Source organism: Bos indicus, chromosome 13 (genome assembly GCF_029378745.1).
Source record: "Bos indicus isolate NIAB-ARS_2022 breed Sahiwal x Tharparkar chromosome 13, NIAB-ARS_B.indTharparkar_mat_pri_1.0, whole genome shotgun sequence".
NCBI lineage: Eukaryota > Metazoa > Chordata > Mammalia > Artiodactyla > Bovidae > Bos > Bos indicus.
In genome coordinates, this window is record NC_091772.1 from 12093568 (window position 1) to 12109987 (window position 16420).

The following is a 16420-nucleotide window of genomic DNA, read 5'->3' on the forward strand; positions in this document are numbered from 1 at the left end:
GAAATAGCTCTACTTTTGCCCCTCTGACATTCAGGAACCCGTGTTTGCCAAATTCTATTGATAATACCTTCTAAAACACGTCCTTAGGATAGTGTCTGTCCTTCAGTCCCAGTGCCACTGTCTTTCACTCTCTGTAGCTTGAACTAGAATAGCTGTGTAACCAGGTTTGCCATCTCTGCCTTCTCTCTAGCTGTAACATATTGTCACAATCTGATCCTATTTGCTTCTTGCTTAAGAACCTCATCTGAGAAAAAATGCTGGTTGGCACAACTGTATAAACTCTTATCTGGTAGTCAAAGAAATTCTAGTTAAAACAACACATTTGCTAATTTGACTAATTGGTTAGTGAAGGTAATAGAAATGAGAAACCATTCACATATACTTGAGATTGGAATTTGAAGAAAGGAATTTGGCAGTATGTTTCAAAATCATTGGAGGTATTCATACAGTAGACAACTCTGAGAATCTGTTCTAAGCAAATGATACTGAGTACCCCAAAAGCTTTATTCACATCATGAATTGTAATAGGGGAAAAAAGGAAAATAATCTAGAAGCCCAACAATTGATTAAGAAAATGGTTGTATAATCACAATGCTGAAATGATATAGAGCCATTGAAAGTCTTATTTACCAAAAAGTTTTCAAATCATATATAAAGTACTTTTCCGGGGGAGAAAAAGCAAGCTCTAAAGTCTTAAACATAATAAATTTACAGTTATGTTAAAATACTTAGAAAGTAACCAATAGAAAAAAGTATATATCAGTGTATTAACAGTGGCTGTTAGATAGTGGACTTATGAGAAATTCTTTTCCTTTCTAGTTTTCTGTGTTCTCCATATTTTTAGCAAGGGCTGCTTCTTTAATAATGGAGAAGACAACTTTTACTTAAATACAGACATAATCACCCTCACTCTTCAACATTTTTGAAATCTGGTTTTTTAACTTTTTGGATCAAACCTCTCTCTTGGTAAAATAAGTTGACCACATATCCCAGTATAGGCATATTTATTTATAAGTTATATGCATTTTTAATTCTACCAGATATTTTATGTATATCATAAAACATACAAAGGTAACTTTAAAGTATGAGATAAAAACCAAAAACCTAAGTAGAAGTTTGATCCCCACCACCCCAGTAGATCAAGAGTCTTATCCTCCCTACTTTGGCAATCAATAGTCCCTAGAATAATATAAATTTTCTTTGAAGGCAGATTTATTTATTTATAAACCCAGTGCCTACTTAGTGTTTAGTGTATAGTAGATTTTCCAAAATATTAGTTGAATGATTGAATGTTTGTGTAAAACAAATAAGCTAATTATGGAGGAAGGAAATGGCAACCCACTCCAGTACTCTTGCCTGGAAAATCCTATATCCCATGGATGGAGGAGCATGGTAGGCTATAGTCCATGGGGTCGCAAAGAGTCAGACACTACTGAGCGACTTCACTTTCACTTTCTTTCTTTCTTACAATATTTAGGTGAAGTTATTGAGGGGCCAGTTTGGGGCAAAGAGTTCTTCCTTTAGGGGAATAATGAATGATAGGCCTTGGAGGTTCTTACTTTTGTATGTTGACATAGCTGAAGAGATTTTAACTCATTATATGAATCTAGTTATTTGATTAATCTTGGTTTTAGCTGTCACTAATACATGAGTTGTAAGCAGCATTTTTGCTACATTTGATTATATAAATAAAATCTTAAGACATTATCGAATTAAAAATATATAGAAATTTTTACATTGTTAATTCACCTGTGTTACTTTTGCAGAAGTGTTTGACATACCATTTGATCATAAAGAATCAACAAATGAGATTAGAAAATATTAAATGAATCAGAATAAGTCTTTTTTATCAGTCACAGTCTTTTGAAAACTTGTTGTTTTTTTTTTCCCCATTGAAAATGAGGGAATGAGATAATTCATACCTCATTTTAAAAGTCTGTAATCTTGTCATTTTAGTTAGATTGTACTACCTTAACTTCAATAATATGTAAGAATAATTGTGAATGATACACTGTTATGTGTTTTGGAAACTATGATGCTCAGTAATACCTAAAATTGTATGACCCTTACGAATTTGAGTCAGTTCTAGTGAGGTGGATGAACCCAGAGCCTGTTATACAGAGTGAAGTAAGTCATAAAGTGAAAAACAAATATCATATATTAATGATAAATGTGGAATCTATAAAAATGGTACTGATGAACCTATTTGTAGGGCATCAGTAGAGATACAGATGTAGAGAAAAGATTTGTAGACCCAGCAGTGGAAGGAGAGGGTGGGACAAACTGAGAGAGTGGCATTGCCAGTGGGAATTTGCTGTATGACTGCAGGGAGCTCAACTCAGTGCTGTGACAACCTAGAGGGATGATATGGGGTGGGAGAGAGGTTCATGTATGGCAGAAATCAACATAACGTTGTAAAGCAATTATGCTCCAATTAAAATAATTTTAAAAATTGTGTGATTCTGCACAGCACAGAGCTTGTACATCTAGAATCGCCTAAGGAGCTTTGTAAAAGCATATGTATGTATTTCCCAGCCTTTCTCCCTTTAAAGATTCAGCTTCAGTATATCATTTTTGAAATGCTTCTTTTTACTTTTTCCATTTCTGTATTTCTTTAATTGTAAAAGAAACACATGCCCAGACTGGATGATTTAGAAAATACAAAAATACATAAAGAAGAAAGTGGGGGGCAATCTCATAATTTCATCACTTAAACTTTGTTAATATTTTAGTTGTTTTTTGTTTTTTTTTTTACTTTTTTGCTTCTGTAGTTTTTCATGGATGAATTTATATTTAGTACAGTTTTTCATTTTTTATTTCTCAGAAGCATTTTACTGTATCATTTAAAACACTTTGTAAGCATCATTTGTATAATCTTTTGTCCTGGACATTAGTTGCTTAGTATTAGGTGAAGTATAGTTATCATCATTACCGCCCACTGTCATCATCCTTGTTTTTATCCTTATTTTTCCAAGTGAGTGAGTAGGTTCAGGGAGTTTTATATGCATTGTCCAGGATAATATACACCTACCCTCACTCCCAAATGGCACAAAACGACCACATGAGCTCAAGTGTTGTGAACTGCACATCTTAATTCTTTCATGGCACTACAATGTATATATAAACATTAAGCATTTTCATTCATTTGTTCAGTCAGTGAACATTAATTTTGTGCCCATGTATTAGTGATGTATGTACAAATGTGGATAAAACTCACAATGACTAGCATTTATTGAACTCTTTATGGTCCCAGTCACTACACTATTGATTGTGCTTTGTATGTATCAGTTGATTTAATACCCACAACCCTATATGATACAGGTTACTTTGATTAGTTCCATTTTACAGATAAGAAAATTAAGGCATAAAATTTAAGTAACAGTAAAGTGTTAGAGCTGGGAATTAAGCCTAACAAATTAAACCTAGCAAATTTTTGTTCAAAAATTATCCCGGAACATCTAAAAAGTCTATAAACACCTACTTTTGCTTGCTACAAAAAGTTGGTCCTTAAAAGGAAGATGATGAATTCCATTTAAGTGTAAATTGTCTATGTAGAAGATTAATACTTACGTAAAAGATTGTCACTCATTGTCCGGGTAAGGGTGAGGTTAGAACACACACACACACACACACACACACACAGTCTTAACCACTGGACCACCAGGGAAATCCTGGTTAAGACTTATTTTGAACCCCAGCACGCACGCGCGCGCACACACACACACACACACACACACACACACAGTCTTAACCACTGGACCACCAGGGAAATCCTGGTTAAGACTTATTTTGAACCCCAGCACGCACGCGCGCGCGCGCGCACACACACACACACACACACACACACACACACACAGTCTTAACCACTGGACCACCAGGGAAATCCTGGTTAAGACTTATTTTGAACCCCAGCACGCACGCGCGCGCACACACACACACACACACACACACACACACACAGTCTTAACCACTGGACCACCAGGGAAATCCTGGTTAAGACTTATTTTGAACCCCAGCACGCACGCGCGCGCGCGCGCACACACACACACACACACACACACACACACACACACACAGTCTTAACCACTGGACCACCAGGGAAATCCTGGTTAAGACTTATTTTGAACCCCAGCACGCACGCGCGCGCGCGCGCGCGCGCACACACACACACACACACACACACACACACACACACACACACACACACAGTCTTAACCACTGGACCACCAGGGAAATCCTGGTTAAGACTTATTTTGAACCCCAGCACATGCTTGAGCAGTTAAATTCTCAAATATGAGTTAGGAGATTGGGGTTTTGGTACTGATCCTTGGTCAAGTCATTTGACAGCTTTGTGTTCTTCTCTTGTTGTTTTAACCATTAAATCAGATTGATACAGATTTTACTCCTTTCTCAGTGTGGAACAAATAGGAAGTATTCTGAAAAATAAGGACAGTAAACTGTTTCAAAGAACTGCCATATTATTGTTATTGTTCAAAGAAAAGTCTTCTAGACTTCAGGTTTGGTTTTCTGATGAAAATATAATGCTGAGGTTAAATCCATTTACAGTTATCTTGATGTGTCTGCTCACATTGTACTGTTGTAATAGGATTTTGTTATGTTCATTATTTTTTGAAATGTGTGCCTGAGTACAGGGCTTATATTTGCAAAGGATTTGAGCTTTGGTATATGACTGTGACTGTTGATTAAAAAAAAAAATAGCAATTGTATTGAAAATTTTGTTGTACTAATGCATTTATAATAAAAAAATATATATAGTTCATAACTATAATACACTTAATATTTCCTGCTTATGTGAGCTTTAGGCATTTATTATTTTTAAAGGAGCATTTCCTAACATATATTCCTTATAATATTAATTTAACAAACTAGTAGTTGTTAACATTTCAAAAGAGGGATTTATATTTTATGTTGCCAAAGAAATGTAAGGAACATTGAATTAAGTTAAACAGGTTTCTTGTTTGAGAGCCTCCTTAAGGCTGATGAAATGCATTGTTTCCCCAAATTACTTGACCATGAAACTGTTTTGGAAAGCACGTCCTGGCCCTGGTGTTCCATGGAGCTAATTATGTCTTAACTTAGAATAATTTGAATATAGCAAGAAACTATACCCAAATTTATTGAAAATATCTTGAGTGAATTCAATCTTATTAAAATAACAGTTCTTATCACAGATTTCAGACTGTTAAGCAGTGTTTCTTTTCTTTTCATTTGTAGGTACGAAAAAAGGACCAGATCAATATTGAAACAAAGAACAAAACTGTTCGTTTTATTGGAGAACTCACTAAGTTTAAGATGTTCACAAAAAATGATACACTGCATTGTTTAAAGGTAAGTGCTGAATCATTTGAAATATTTTTTAATAGATAAATCTAAAGTTTTAATCCTTTAGTTTATAAATGCTGGAAAATGATACAATTAAGAAATATTTAATTAATCTATAGGAAAACAAAAAAAGTAAAAAGGAACAATAAATAGATGAGCAAACTAGAGAACAATAATAAAATGGTAGATTCAAATACAGCTATAATAGTAATCACATGTAGTATAGAAGGACAAAATATATTAAGTAAAAGCCTTAAGAATATAAGACTTGATTGAAACAACATTATATGCTGCCTACAAGGAAGATGCCCTTAAAATATTAACACCAGAAAGCCTAAAATGAAAAGATGGGGGAAATATACCAAGGAAGCACTAAAAAAATAAGATAAAGCACTTAGCTTCATTATTGTCAGACAAAGTAGGCTTTAAGGCATAAAGCATTGTTAGAAATAAAGAATCATAGTTCCTAAAGATAGTGTTAGCTTCCTGAATCAGTATGCATCCAATAATGTATTTTCAAAATACATGAAGCAAAAATCAACAAAGAAAGAGAAATCTGCAGTCATACTGAAAGACTGAAAAACACCTTTTAGTAGCTGAAAGCATAGGCAGGCAAGTAAGTGAGTAAGTATGTACCAGATTGGACAATATAGTTACTAACCTTAGTCTAATTGACAGTATATCCAACAGAATCAGAATTTACAGTCCCTGCAAATGCACATGAATGAACCAAAATCAATCAGAAAGTCTCAGCAAGTTAAAAAACAAAAAAGGAAATTACTCAGGTTACAATTTTTTGTCCACTATGGAATCAAACTAGAAACTCACTAGTAACTAACTAGTTATGTGTGGTAAAGCTGATAACAGCATCAGTTCAGTTGCTCAGTTGTGTTCGACTCTTCGACCCCATGGACTGCAGGATTCCCTGTCCATCACCAGTTCCCGGAGTCTACTCAAACTCATGTCCATTGAGTCGGTGATGCCATCCAGCCATCTCATCCTCTGTCGTCCCTGTCTCCTCCTGCCTTCAATCTTTCCCAGCATCATCTTTTCAAATGAGTTAGTTCTTTGCATCAGGTGGCGAAAGTACTGGGAATTTCAGCTTCAGCATCACTCCTTCCAATGAATATTCAGAACTGATTTCTTTTAGAATGGACTGGTTGGATCTCCTTGCAGTCCAAGGGACTCTCAAGAGTCTTCTCCAACACCACAGTTCAAAAGCATCAATTCTTTGGCGCTCAACTTTCTTTATAGTCCAACTCTCACATCCATACATGACTACTGGAAAAACCATAGCCTTGACTAGACGGACCTTTGTTGGCAAAGTAATGTCTCTGCTTTTCAACATGCTCTCTAGGCTGGTCATAACTTTGCTTCCAAGTAGTAAGCATCTTTTAATTTCATGGCTGCAGTCACCATCTGCAGTGATTTTGGAGCCCAAAAAAATAAAGTCTGACACTGTTCCAGTTTCCCCACTTATTTCCCATGAAGTGATGGGACCAGATGCCATGATCTTCGTTTTCTGAATGTTGAGCTTTAAGCCAACTTTTTCACTCTCCTCTTTCACTTTCATCAAGAGGTTTTTTAGTTCCTCTTCACTTTCTGCCATAAGGGTGGTGTCATCTGCATATCTGAGGTTATTGATATTTCTCCCAGCAGTCTTGATTCCAGCTTGTGTTTCTTCCAGCCCAGCGTTTCTCATGATGTACTCTGCATAGAAGTTCAATAAGCAGGATAAAGTAATGCTCAAAATTCTCCAAGCCAGGCTTCAGCAATACATGAACTGTGAACTTCCAGATGTTCAAGCTGGTTTTAGAAAAGGCAGAGGAACCAGAGATCTAATTGCCAACATCTGCTGGATCATGGAAAAAGCAAGAGAGTTCCAGAAAAACATCTATTTCTGCTTTATTGACTATGCCAAAGCCTTTGACTGTGTGGATCACAATAAACTGTGGAAAATTCTGATAGAGATGGGAATACAAGACCACCTGACCTGCCTCTTGAGAAATTTGTATGCAGGTCAGGAAGCAACAGTTAGAACTAGACATGGAACAACAGACTGGTTCCAAATAGGAAAAGGAGTAAGTCAAGGCTGTATATTGTCACCCTGCTTATTGAACTTCTATGCAGAGTACATCATGAGAAACTCTGGGCTGGAAGAAGCACAAGCTGGAATCAAGATTGCTGGGAGAAATATCAGTAACCTCAGATATGCAGATGACACCACCCTTATGGCAGAAAGTGAAGAGGAACTAAAAAGCCTCTTGATGAAAGTGAAAGAGGAGAGTGAAAAAGTTGGCTTAAAGCTCAACATTCAGAAAACGAAGATCATGGCATCTGGTCCCATCACTTCATGGGAAATAAGTGGGGAAACTGTGGAACAGTGTCAGACTTTATTTTTTGGGGCTCCAAAATCACTGCAGATGGTGACTTCAGCCATGAAATTAAAAGACGCTTACTCCTTGGAAGGAAAGTTATGATCAGCCTAGAGAGCATGTTGAAAAGCAGAGACATTACTTTGCCAACAAAGGTCCGTCTAGTTAAGGCTATGGTTTTTCCAGTAGTCATGTATGGATGTGAGAGTTGGACTGTGAAGAAAGCTGAGTGCCGAAGAATTGATGCTTTTGAACTGTGGTGTTGGAGAAGACTCTTGAGGGTCCATTGGACTGCAGGGAGATCCAACCAGTCCATCCTAAAGGAGATTAGTCCTGGGTGTTCATTGGAAGGGCTGATGCTAAAGCTGAAACTCCAATACTTGGCCATCTCATGCAAAGAGTTGACTCATTGGAAAAGACCCTGATGCTAGGGGGGATTGGGGCAGGAGGAGAAGGGGACAACAGAGGATGAGATGGCTGGATGGCATCACCGACTCGATGGACATGAGTTTGAGTGAACTCCGGGAGTGGTGATGGACAGGGAGGCCTGGTGTGCTGTGATTCATGGGGTTGCAAAGAGTTGGACACGACTGAGTGACTGAACTGAACTGAACTGAATGCACCCTTTAAATTATACCATAGAAGGAAAAATAAGGACATGGAAAATACTCATGTTAGCCAAAATACAAGCCAAATTATTAAGTGATATGACTAAATCTGGTTTAGAAAATATGCACAGAAAAATATTGGGGAGATAAATACTAAAATGTTGTAATGTGTTGTAAGTTTCATGTACTAAGCCTTTTGTTGTCAAAATTTTAAAGGTAAATGTCATATAAACCCAAACCAGAAAATATTTAGAAAATGTTAGCTATTTGTATGTGGCATTTATTTAAATATGTAGCATCTCCTGATAAATATAAGTTTTGATAAATAAATTTTCACATATCTATCTAAAAGGAATAACATTAAATATATTGAAGTTTTTAGATAAAATTTTATGGTTGAACACAAAAGATACTCTGTGATAAAGCTTGACATCTAAAGTAGACTAGTTTTTTTTTTTTAGTTCAAAGTATAGTTGATTTAAAATGTTGCATTTAGCTTTTCTTTTTTTTATAGTGACATTTTTAAGGTGTTCCACATATTAGGTATGTAATGTTTTCTTTAATAGGATTGAAATGTTGTCTTTGTTGGTTTTTATCATTATTATTATTACAGATGCTTCTATCAGACTTTTCCCATCACCATATTGAAATGGCATGCACCCTACTGGAAACATGTGGAAGATTTCTTTTCAGATCTCCAGAATCTCACCTGAGGACCAGTGTACTTTTGGTAAGGGCTTGAGGATAGTAGCAAGAGCTTGAAGTTCTTGATTTACTCCAGGGGTTAAAAGTTTTGACTAGTGCCTGTTACCTTGCTCAACCATTTAAACATTTTTACCTAAACAAGAACTCCAGCCATTCCTGAAGAGCTATAGGAAATTTTCTCATTTGGCTGTCTCAGAGAAGGCGATGGCACCCCACTCCAGTACCCTTGCCTGGAAAATCCCATGGATGGAGGAGCCTGGTAGGCTGCAGTCCATGGGGTCGCTAAGAGTCATACATGACTGAGCGAGTTCACTTTCACTTTTCACTTTCATGCATTGGAGAAGGAAATGGCAACCCACTCCAGTGTTCTTGCCTGGAGAATCCCAGGGACGGGGGAGCCTGGTGGGCTGCTGTCTCTGGGGTCGCACAGAGTCGGACACGACTGAAGTGACTTAGTAGTAGTAGTGGTAGTAGTAGCTCACACTATTGTAGAGTGGGATTGAATTCAGCCCCAGATAACTTTTGATAAACTTAGAGCCATCTTTCTGAATATTCTTGGTACATTGTTACTGTGCCATAACCACATAAATGATGGAGCTTAAATTTTTAAAATTAAAAAACAAAACAAGCTTAAAAAATTAACTTGGAGGAGAAGATATTTCTTGAGCTAATTTACATGCCAAAATGGCAATCAAGTTTATTAAGCAATTAAGTTATGCTTATTGGTAATATCCATGCATTCACTCGGAGAAGGCAATGGCACCCCACTCCAGTACTCTTGCCTGGAAAATCCCATGGACGGAGGAGCCTGGTAGGCTGCAGTCCGTGGGGTTGCTGAGTCGGACACGACTGAGTGACTTCACTTTCACTTTTCACTTTCATGCTCTGGAGAAGGAAATGGCAACCCACTCCAGTGTTCTTGCCTGGAGAATCCCAGGGACGGGGGAGCCTGGTGGGCTGCCGTCTCTGGGGTTTCGCAGAGTCAGACACGACTGAAGTGACTAGGCAGCAGGCATTCACTTGGAGCCTTCACAGGGGAGACAGTGTGGTGGGGGAGAGGTATCAGAATTAGTGTCAAAGAGAGCACTGAGTTAGGAATCCCTGGACATAGACTGTCATTGCATCGGTGTCGGTTTTATAGAAGTGCTGATTGTGTCTTTTTCTCTACGTGTGTTATTTTTTTAGAATCTAGTTATAAGCTTGATTACTTCTCTGACAATGGTATTTAAAATGGAAAAACATAGTAATTTATTTCTAGTAGACAGAAATATTAATGTGACAAGCATTAACATTTTGTCTAGTAGACAAAAATATTAATGTGAAATCATATGGAGTTGATTTCCACATTCTTTTTAGGCTTATTCAAATGAATAATAATCATTCCAAGTTAAAATTTTTATTTTAACATCGGAAAAACTCTTCCTCCTCTTTGGCTCAAGCTCATATGGCTAAATGAGACACTACATATTATAATGTAATAGAGATGCCAAGAAAGATTAGCTTTTAAAAGTGACTATATTTTGTTTGTAATACTGAACTGTCTATGTTTACTGTTTGCTGGCGAAAGTTTACTAGTCATGGTATGGATGCTTATCCCATTGCTGCAAACCAAAGTCCTTGCTTGACTGGCTTTCGTGGCTCAGTGTATCTTCCCCTGTCTTGTAACAAGAGCAGCCAGCCTTATCATTGATTGTGTTGCTTTCTGGATAAGAGCCTTATTTATCATATAACATTTTGGGGGCTCCTCCTGTATGTCAGGCACTGAACTTCAGGGATGATGTTCTTGCTGATTGGGTGGGATTAGTACAAAGAACAAACATAGTTGGCATTAAAGTGGTCCCTATCTAGTGCTAATTCCAGTGTAGCATTCTACATGTTTTAACAGGGAAAGGTGTGCAGAGGATCTTATGCACTTATAGAGGGAGTACTTTAAGCTAGACTTAATGAGTCAGAAAGGATCTTCCCTAATAGATGCTTGGTATTCGTTGAGTGCAGACTCTTCTGTCAAACCCTTGGGATATAAAAGTGAAAAAGATGCTCCCTGGCCTCAGGGAATTTATAGTCTTATAACTCAGATGAGTAATTAGACAATTGGAATACACAGAGGGGGAATGTGATCTAATACTGTGGGTCAGCCTAGGGTAATATGTGTCTATATAGGAGAGGTGCTTCATCTAGTCTTGGTATGTCAAGAAACGTTTCCTGAAAAAATAGTATTTATTTTAGAGACTAACCTGAACCTCAAAGGCAGAGAAGAGAGACACACTGAATTAAGTGGCTGCAGATAAGACTGGAGAGGTAGACACAGCCTAGATTATAAAAAGCGCCCTGAGTCTGAGTGCTGTGCTAAGAAACTGATACCCCCTCCCCCCTGATGGTAGTGAGTAGCTACTGAAGGATGGTAAGCAGGTAGGATAGGTATGATCAGATTTAATTTTTTAGAAAGATCAGTATAGAGATAATTGAGGTGGCTAAGGCTGGAGGTAGACAGAACAGTGAAATGGCTGTTTTCAGATCTTACAGAGGAAAAAAAGAAATGGTAAGGGTGGGAAGATGAGGAATGATAACTGGCTGTATGAAGAATTTTACGAGGTAGAACTGGTGAGACGTGATGAGACAATGAGAAAGAGAAAGTGCCCTAAGGTAAGACCCCAGATTCCATCTTGACCATCCCAGCAGATGATGATGCCAGTCACAGAGATGAGAAAATAGAAGAAAGGAAGAGAGGGTGAGTTTGGTTTGAAATACACCAGTGCTTATCAGTTCAGTTCACTCGCTCACTCATGTCCGATTCTTTGCGAACCCATGGACTGCAGCACGCCAGGCTTCCCTGTCCATCACCAACTCCCAGAGCTTGCTCAAACCTATGTCCATCGAGTCGATGATGCCATCCAGCCATCTCATCCTCTCTCGTCCCCTTCTCCTTATGCCTTCAATCTTTCCCAGCATCAGGGTCTTTTCCAATGAGTCAGTTCTTTGCATCAGGTGGCCAAAGTATTGGAGTTTCAGCTTCAGCATCAGTCCTTCCAGTGAATATTCAGGACTGATTTCCCTCAGGATGTTTTGATCTCATTGTAGTCCAAGGGACTCTCAAGAGTCTTCTCCAACACCATAGTTCAAAAGCATCAATTCTTTGGTGCTCAGCTTTTTTTATAGTCCAACTCTCACATCCATACATGACTACTGGAAAACCATAGCTTTGACTAGACAGACTTTTGTTGGCAAGGTAGTGTCTCTGCTTTTTATATGCAGTCTAGATTGATTGTAACTTTTCTTCCAAGGAGCAAGAGTCTTTTAATTTCATGGCTGTGGTCACCATCTGCAGTGATTTTGGAGCCCAAGAAAATAAAGTCTGTCACTGTTTCAATTGTTTCCCCATCTATTTGCCATGAAATGATGAGACTGGATGCCGTGATCTTCGTTTTTTGACTGTTTAGTTTAAGCCAGCTTTTTCATGCTTCTCTTTCGCTTTCATCAAGAGGCTCTTTAGTTTCTCTCTGCTTTCTGCCATACGGCTGGTATCATCTGCATATCTGAGGTTATTGATATTTCTCCTGGCGATCTTGATTCCAGCTTGTGTTTCATTGAGCTCAGCATTTCACATGATATACTCTGCATATAAGTTAAATAAGCAGGGTGACAATATACAGCCTTGACATACTCCTTTCCCAGTTTGGAACCATTCTGTTGTTCCATGTTTGGTTCTAACAGTTGCTTCTTGACCTGCATACAGATTTCTCAGGAGGCAGGTAAGGTGGTCTGGTATTCCCATCTCTTGAAGAATTTTCCACAGTTTATTGTGATCCACACAGTCAGAGGCTTTGGCATCATCAGTAGAGCAGAAGTAGATGTTTTTCTGGAATTCTCTTGCTTTTTTGATGATCCAGTGGATGTTGGCAATTAGATCTCTGGTTCCTCTGCCTTTTCTAAAACCAGCTTGAACATCTGGAAGTTCATGGTTCATGTACTGTTGAAGCCTGACTTGGAGAATTTTGAGCATTACTTTACCAGCATGTGAGATGAGTGCAATTGTGCAGTAGTTTGAACATTCTTTGGCATTGCCCTTCTTTGGGATTGGAATGAAAACTGACCTTTTCCAGTCCTGTGGCCACTGCTGAGTTTTCCAAATTTGCTGGCATATTGAATGCAGCACTTGCACAGCATCATCATTTAGGATATGAAATAGCTCAACTGGAATTCCATCACCTCCACTAGCCTTGTTTGTAGTGATGCTTCCTAAGGCCCACTTCACATTCCAGGATGTCTGACTCTAGGTGAGTGATCACACCATCGTGATTATCTGGGTCATGAAGATCTTTTTTGTATTGTTGTTCTGTGTATTCTTACCACCTCTTCTTAGTATCTTCTGCTTCTGTTAGGTCCATACCATTTCTGTCCTTTATTGCGCCCATCTTTGCATGAAATGGTACCTTGGTGTCTCTAATTTTCTTGACGAGATCTCTAGTCTTTCCCATTGTGTTGTTTTCCTCTATTTCTTTGCACTGATCACTGAGGAAGGCTTTCTTATCTCTCCGTCCTATTCTTTGGAACTCTGCATTCAAATGGGTATATCTATCCTTTTCTCCTTTGCCTTTAGCTTCTCTTCTTTTCTCAGCTATTTTTAAGGTCTCCTCAGACAACCATTTTGCCTTATTGCATATCTTTTTCCTGAGGATGGCCTTGATCACTGCCTCCTGTACAGTGTCATGAACCTCCATCCATAGTTCTTCAGGCACTCTGCCTATCAGACAGATCTATACCCTTGAATCCATTTGTCATTTCCACTGTATCTAAATCAAAGGGATTTGATTTAGGTCATACCTGAATGGTCTAGTGGTTTACCCTACTTTATTCAATTTAAGTCTGAATTTGCCAATAAAGCGTTCATGATCTGAGCCACAGTCAGCTCCCGATCTTGTTTTTCATGACTATATAGAGCTTTTCCATCTTTGGTTGCAAAGAATATAATCCGTCTGATTTCAGTATTGACCACCTGGTGATGTCCATGTGTAGAGTCGTCTCTTGGGTTGTTAGAAGAGGGTGTTTGCTATGACCACTGCGATCTCTTGGCAGAACTGTTAGCCTTTGCCCTGCTTCATTTTGTACTCCTCAAGGCCAAATTTGCCCTTGAGTATTGCATGACTCTTGACTTCCTACTTTTTCATTCCAGTCCCCTGTGATGAAAATGACACCTTTTATGGATGTTAATTCTAGAAGGTCTTGTAGGTCTTCATAGAAGCATTCAGCTTCAGCTTCTTCAGCATTACTGGTTGGGGCATAGACTTGGATTACCGTGATATTGAATGCTTTGCCTTGGAAATGAACAGAGATCATTCTGTCATTTTTGAGATTGTACCCAAGTAGTGCATTTTAGATTCTCTTGTTGACTGTGAGGGCTACTCCATTTCTTCTAAGGGATTCTTGCCCACAGTAGTAGATACAATAGTCATCTGAATTAAATTCGCCCATTCCAGTCTATTTTAGTTCACTGATTCCTAAAATGTTGATGTTCACTCTTGCCATCTCCTGTTTGACAACTTTTAATTTACCTTCTTTCATGGACCTATGATTCCAGGTTCCTATGCAGTCTCCTTATTCTTTCTGGAGCTCTTTCTCCACTCTTCTCCAGTAGCATATTAGGCACCTACTGGCCTGGGGATTTCATCTTTCAGTGTCATATCTTACTGCCTTTGCATACTGTCATGGGTTCTCAAGGCAAGAATAGTGAAGTGGTTTGCCATTCCCTTCTCCACTGGACCATGTTTTGTCAGAAGTCTCCACCATGACCTGTCTGTCTTGGGTGGCCCAACACGGCATGGCTTATAGTTTCATTGAGTTAGACAAGGCTGTGCTCCATGTGATCAGTTTGATTAGTTTTCTGTGATTGTGGTTTTCATTCTGTTCACCCTCTCATGGATAAGGATAAAACTGTGTTTTCAGGGATCATTTCTATAATTTGTTACTAGAGAAGTTTCTCTGAATATGTAAAGCACCCAAATGCTTGTGGGATGATATAAAAAATATATTTATTTGGGAACACATAACCTTTTAACTGGTTGGCATTTAAAATTATTCTTGACTGATGTTAAAAGTAGCTTGGTGTGTGTGTTAGGTAAAGTGGTTCTGAATAACAGAACAGTAGTCTGGATTACAGGTTGAAGCTTGTGTTGATTTAAAACTGGGTTATGGGGAGGGATGTAGGAGGGTTCAGGATGGGGAACACTCATGGCGGATTCAAGTCAATGTATGGCAAAACCAATACAATATTGTAAAGTAAAATAATTAATTAAAAAAAACAAAACTAAAAATAGAGCTACCATATGATCTTAGAATCCCACACCAGGGCATATATCCAGAGAAAATGATAATTTGGAAAGATACATGCACCCTAGTGTTCATAACAGCACTATTTACAATAGCCAAGACTGAGAAGCAGCCTAAATGTCCATCGACAAATGAATGGATGAAGAAGATGTGGTGTGTGTGTGTATATATATATATACACACACACACATACACAATGGAATATTTCTCAGCCCCTCCCCCCAAAAAATGACATAATGCCACTTGCAACATTATGGCATTATCATAGAGATTATCATTAAGTGAAGTCAGAGAAAGACAAATATCATATGATATCACTATATGGAGTCCAAAATATGTCACAAATGAACTTATTTGTGAAACAGCTTCATATATACACGTAAGAACAAGTATATGTATAACTGAATCAATTTCCTGTACACTTAAAACTAACACAACATTGTAAATTAATGATACCTCAATTTTTAAAAGTTAAAAAAAATAAAACCATACAAAAGAGAAAAAAAAAACTAGGTTATGTATGTACAAATGATAAGTGATGCATTCCTTTTGTTTTGTCTAAAGAACCTAAAAGGATTGGTCATTATCTGTAGCCCTATTCATCAGGGAATTGTTCTGTCTGGAGGAGCCAGCATTAAATAAGCATTCACAGATTGTAGAATAGATGTCAGGAGAGGAGCTAGGCTACAACTCATATACTTTAGCAGATTCATAGACAAGCGAAACAGTTGTGAACCTTGGTATACCCATAATTGAACTTAAGAGCAAACTTCTCCCAAGTATGTGATGGCTTTACATGTATAGAAACACAGACCATGGGAAAGATTTGAATGTTTTTTAAAAAAAATTCATTTATTAATTTGTGTATTAGTAAACGTTAATTGCAAACCTCCCACATGCTAGGTCGGGCACTGATTAGGTGATGAGTTTATGAACCTGCTGCAACCCCTGCCCTTCCTGAACTTGTAAGACAGTTCTTTAGAAAGACACAACTATCTTTCTAAAATGTGACATCTTGCCTCCATCTGCCACCCGCCGCCACCCTAGTCCAGACACCTTCTTAAA

General features: G+C 38.1%; 1 protein-coding gene across 1 annotated transcript in view; it reads left to right on the plus strand.

The window, feature by feature from the left end:
- UPF2 (UPF2 regulator of nonsense mediated mRNA decay) overlaps positions 1-16420 on the plus strand; it is a 96309-nt gene that overhangs the window by 42758 nt on the left and 37131 nt on the right. The window contains exons 10-11 of the mRNA XM_019972912.2: positions 5236-5349; positions 8940-9056. Of these exons, the coding sequence (XP_019828471.1) occupies positions 5236-5349; positions 8940-9056 (231 nt within the window). The remainder of the gene's footprint in view (positions 1-5235; positions 5350-8939; positions 9057-16420) is intronic.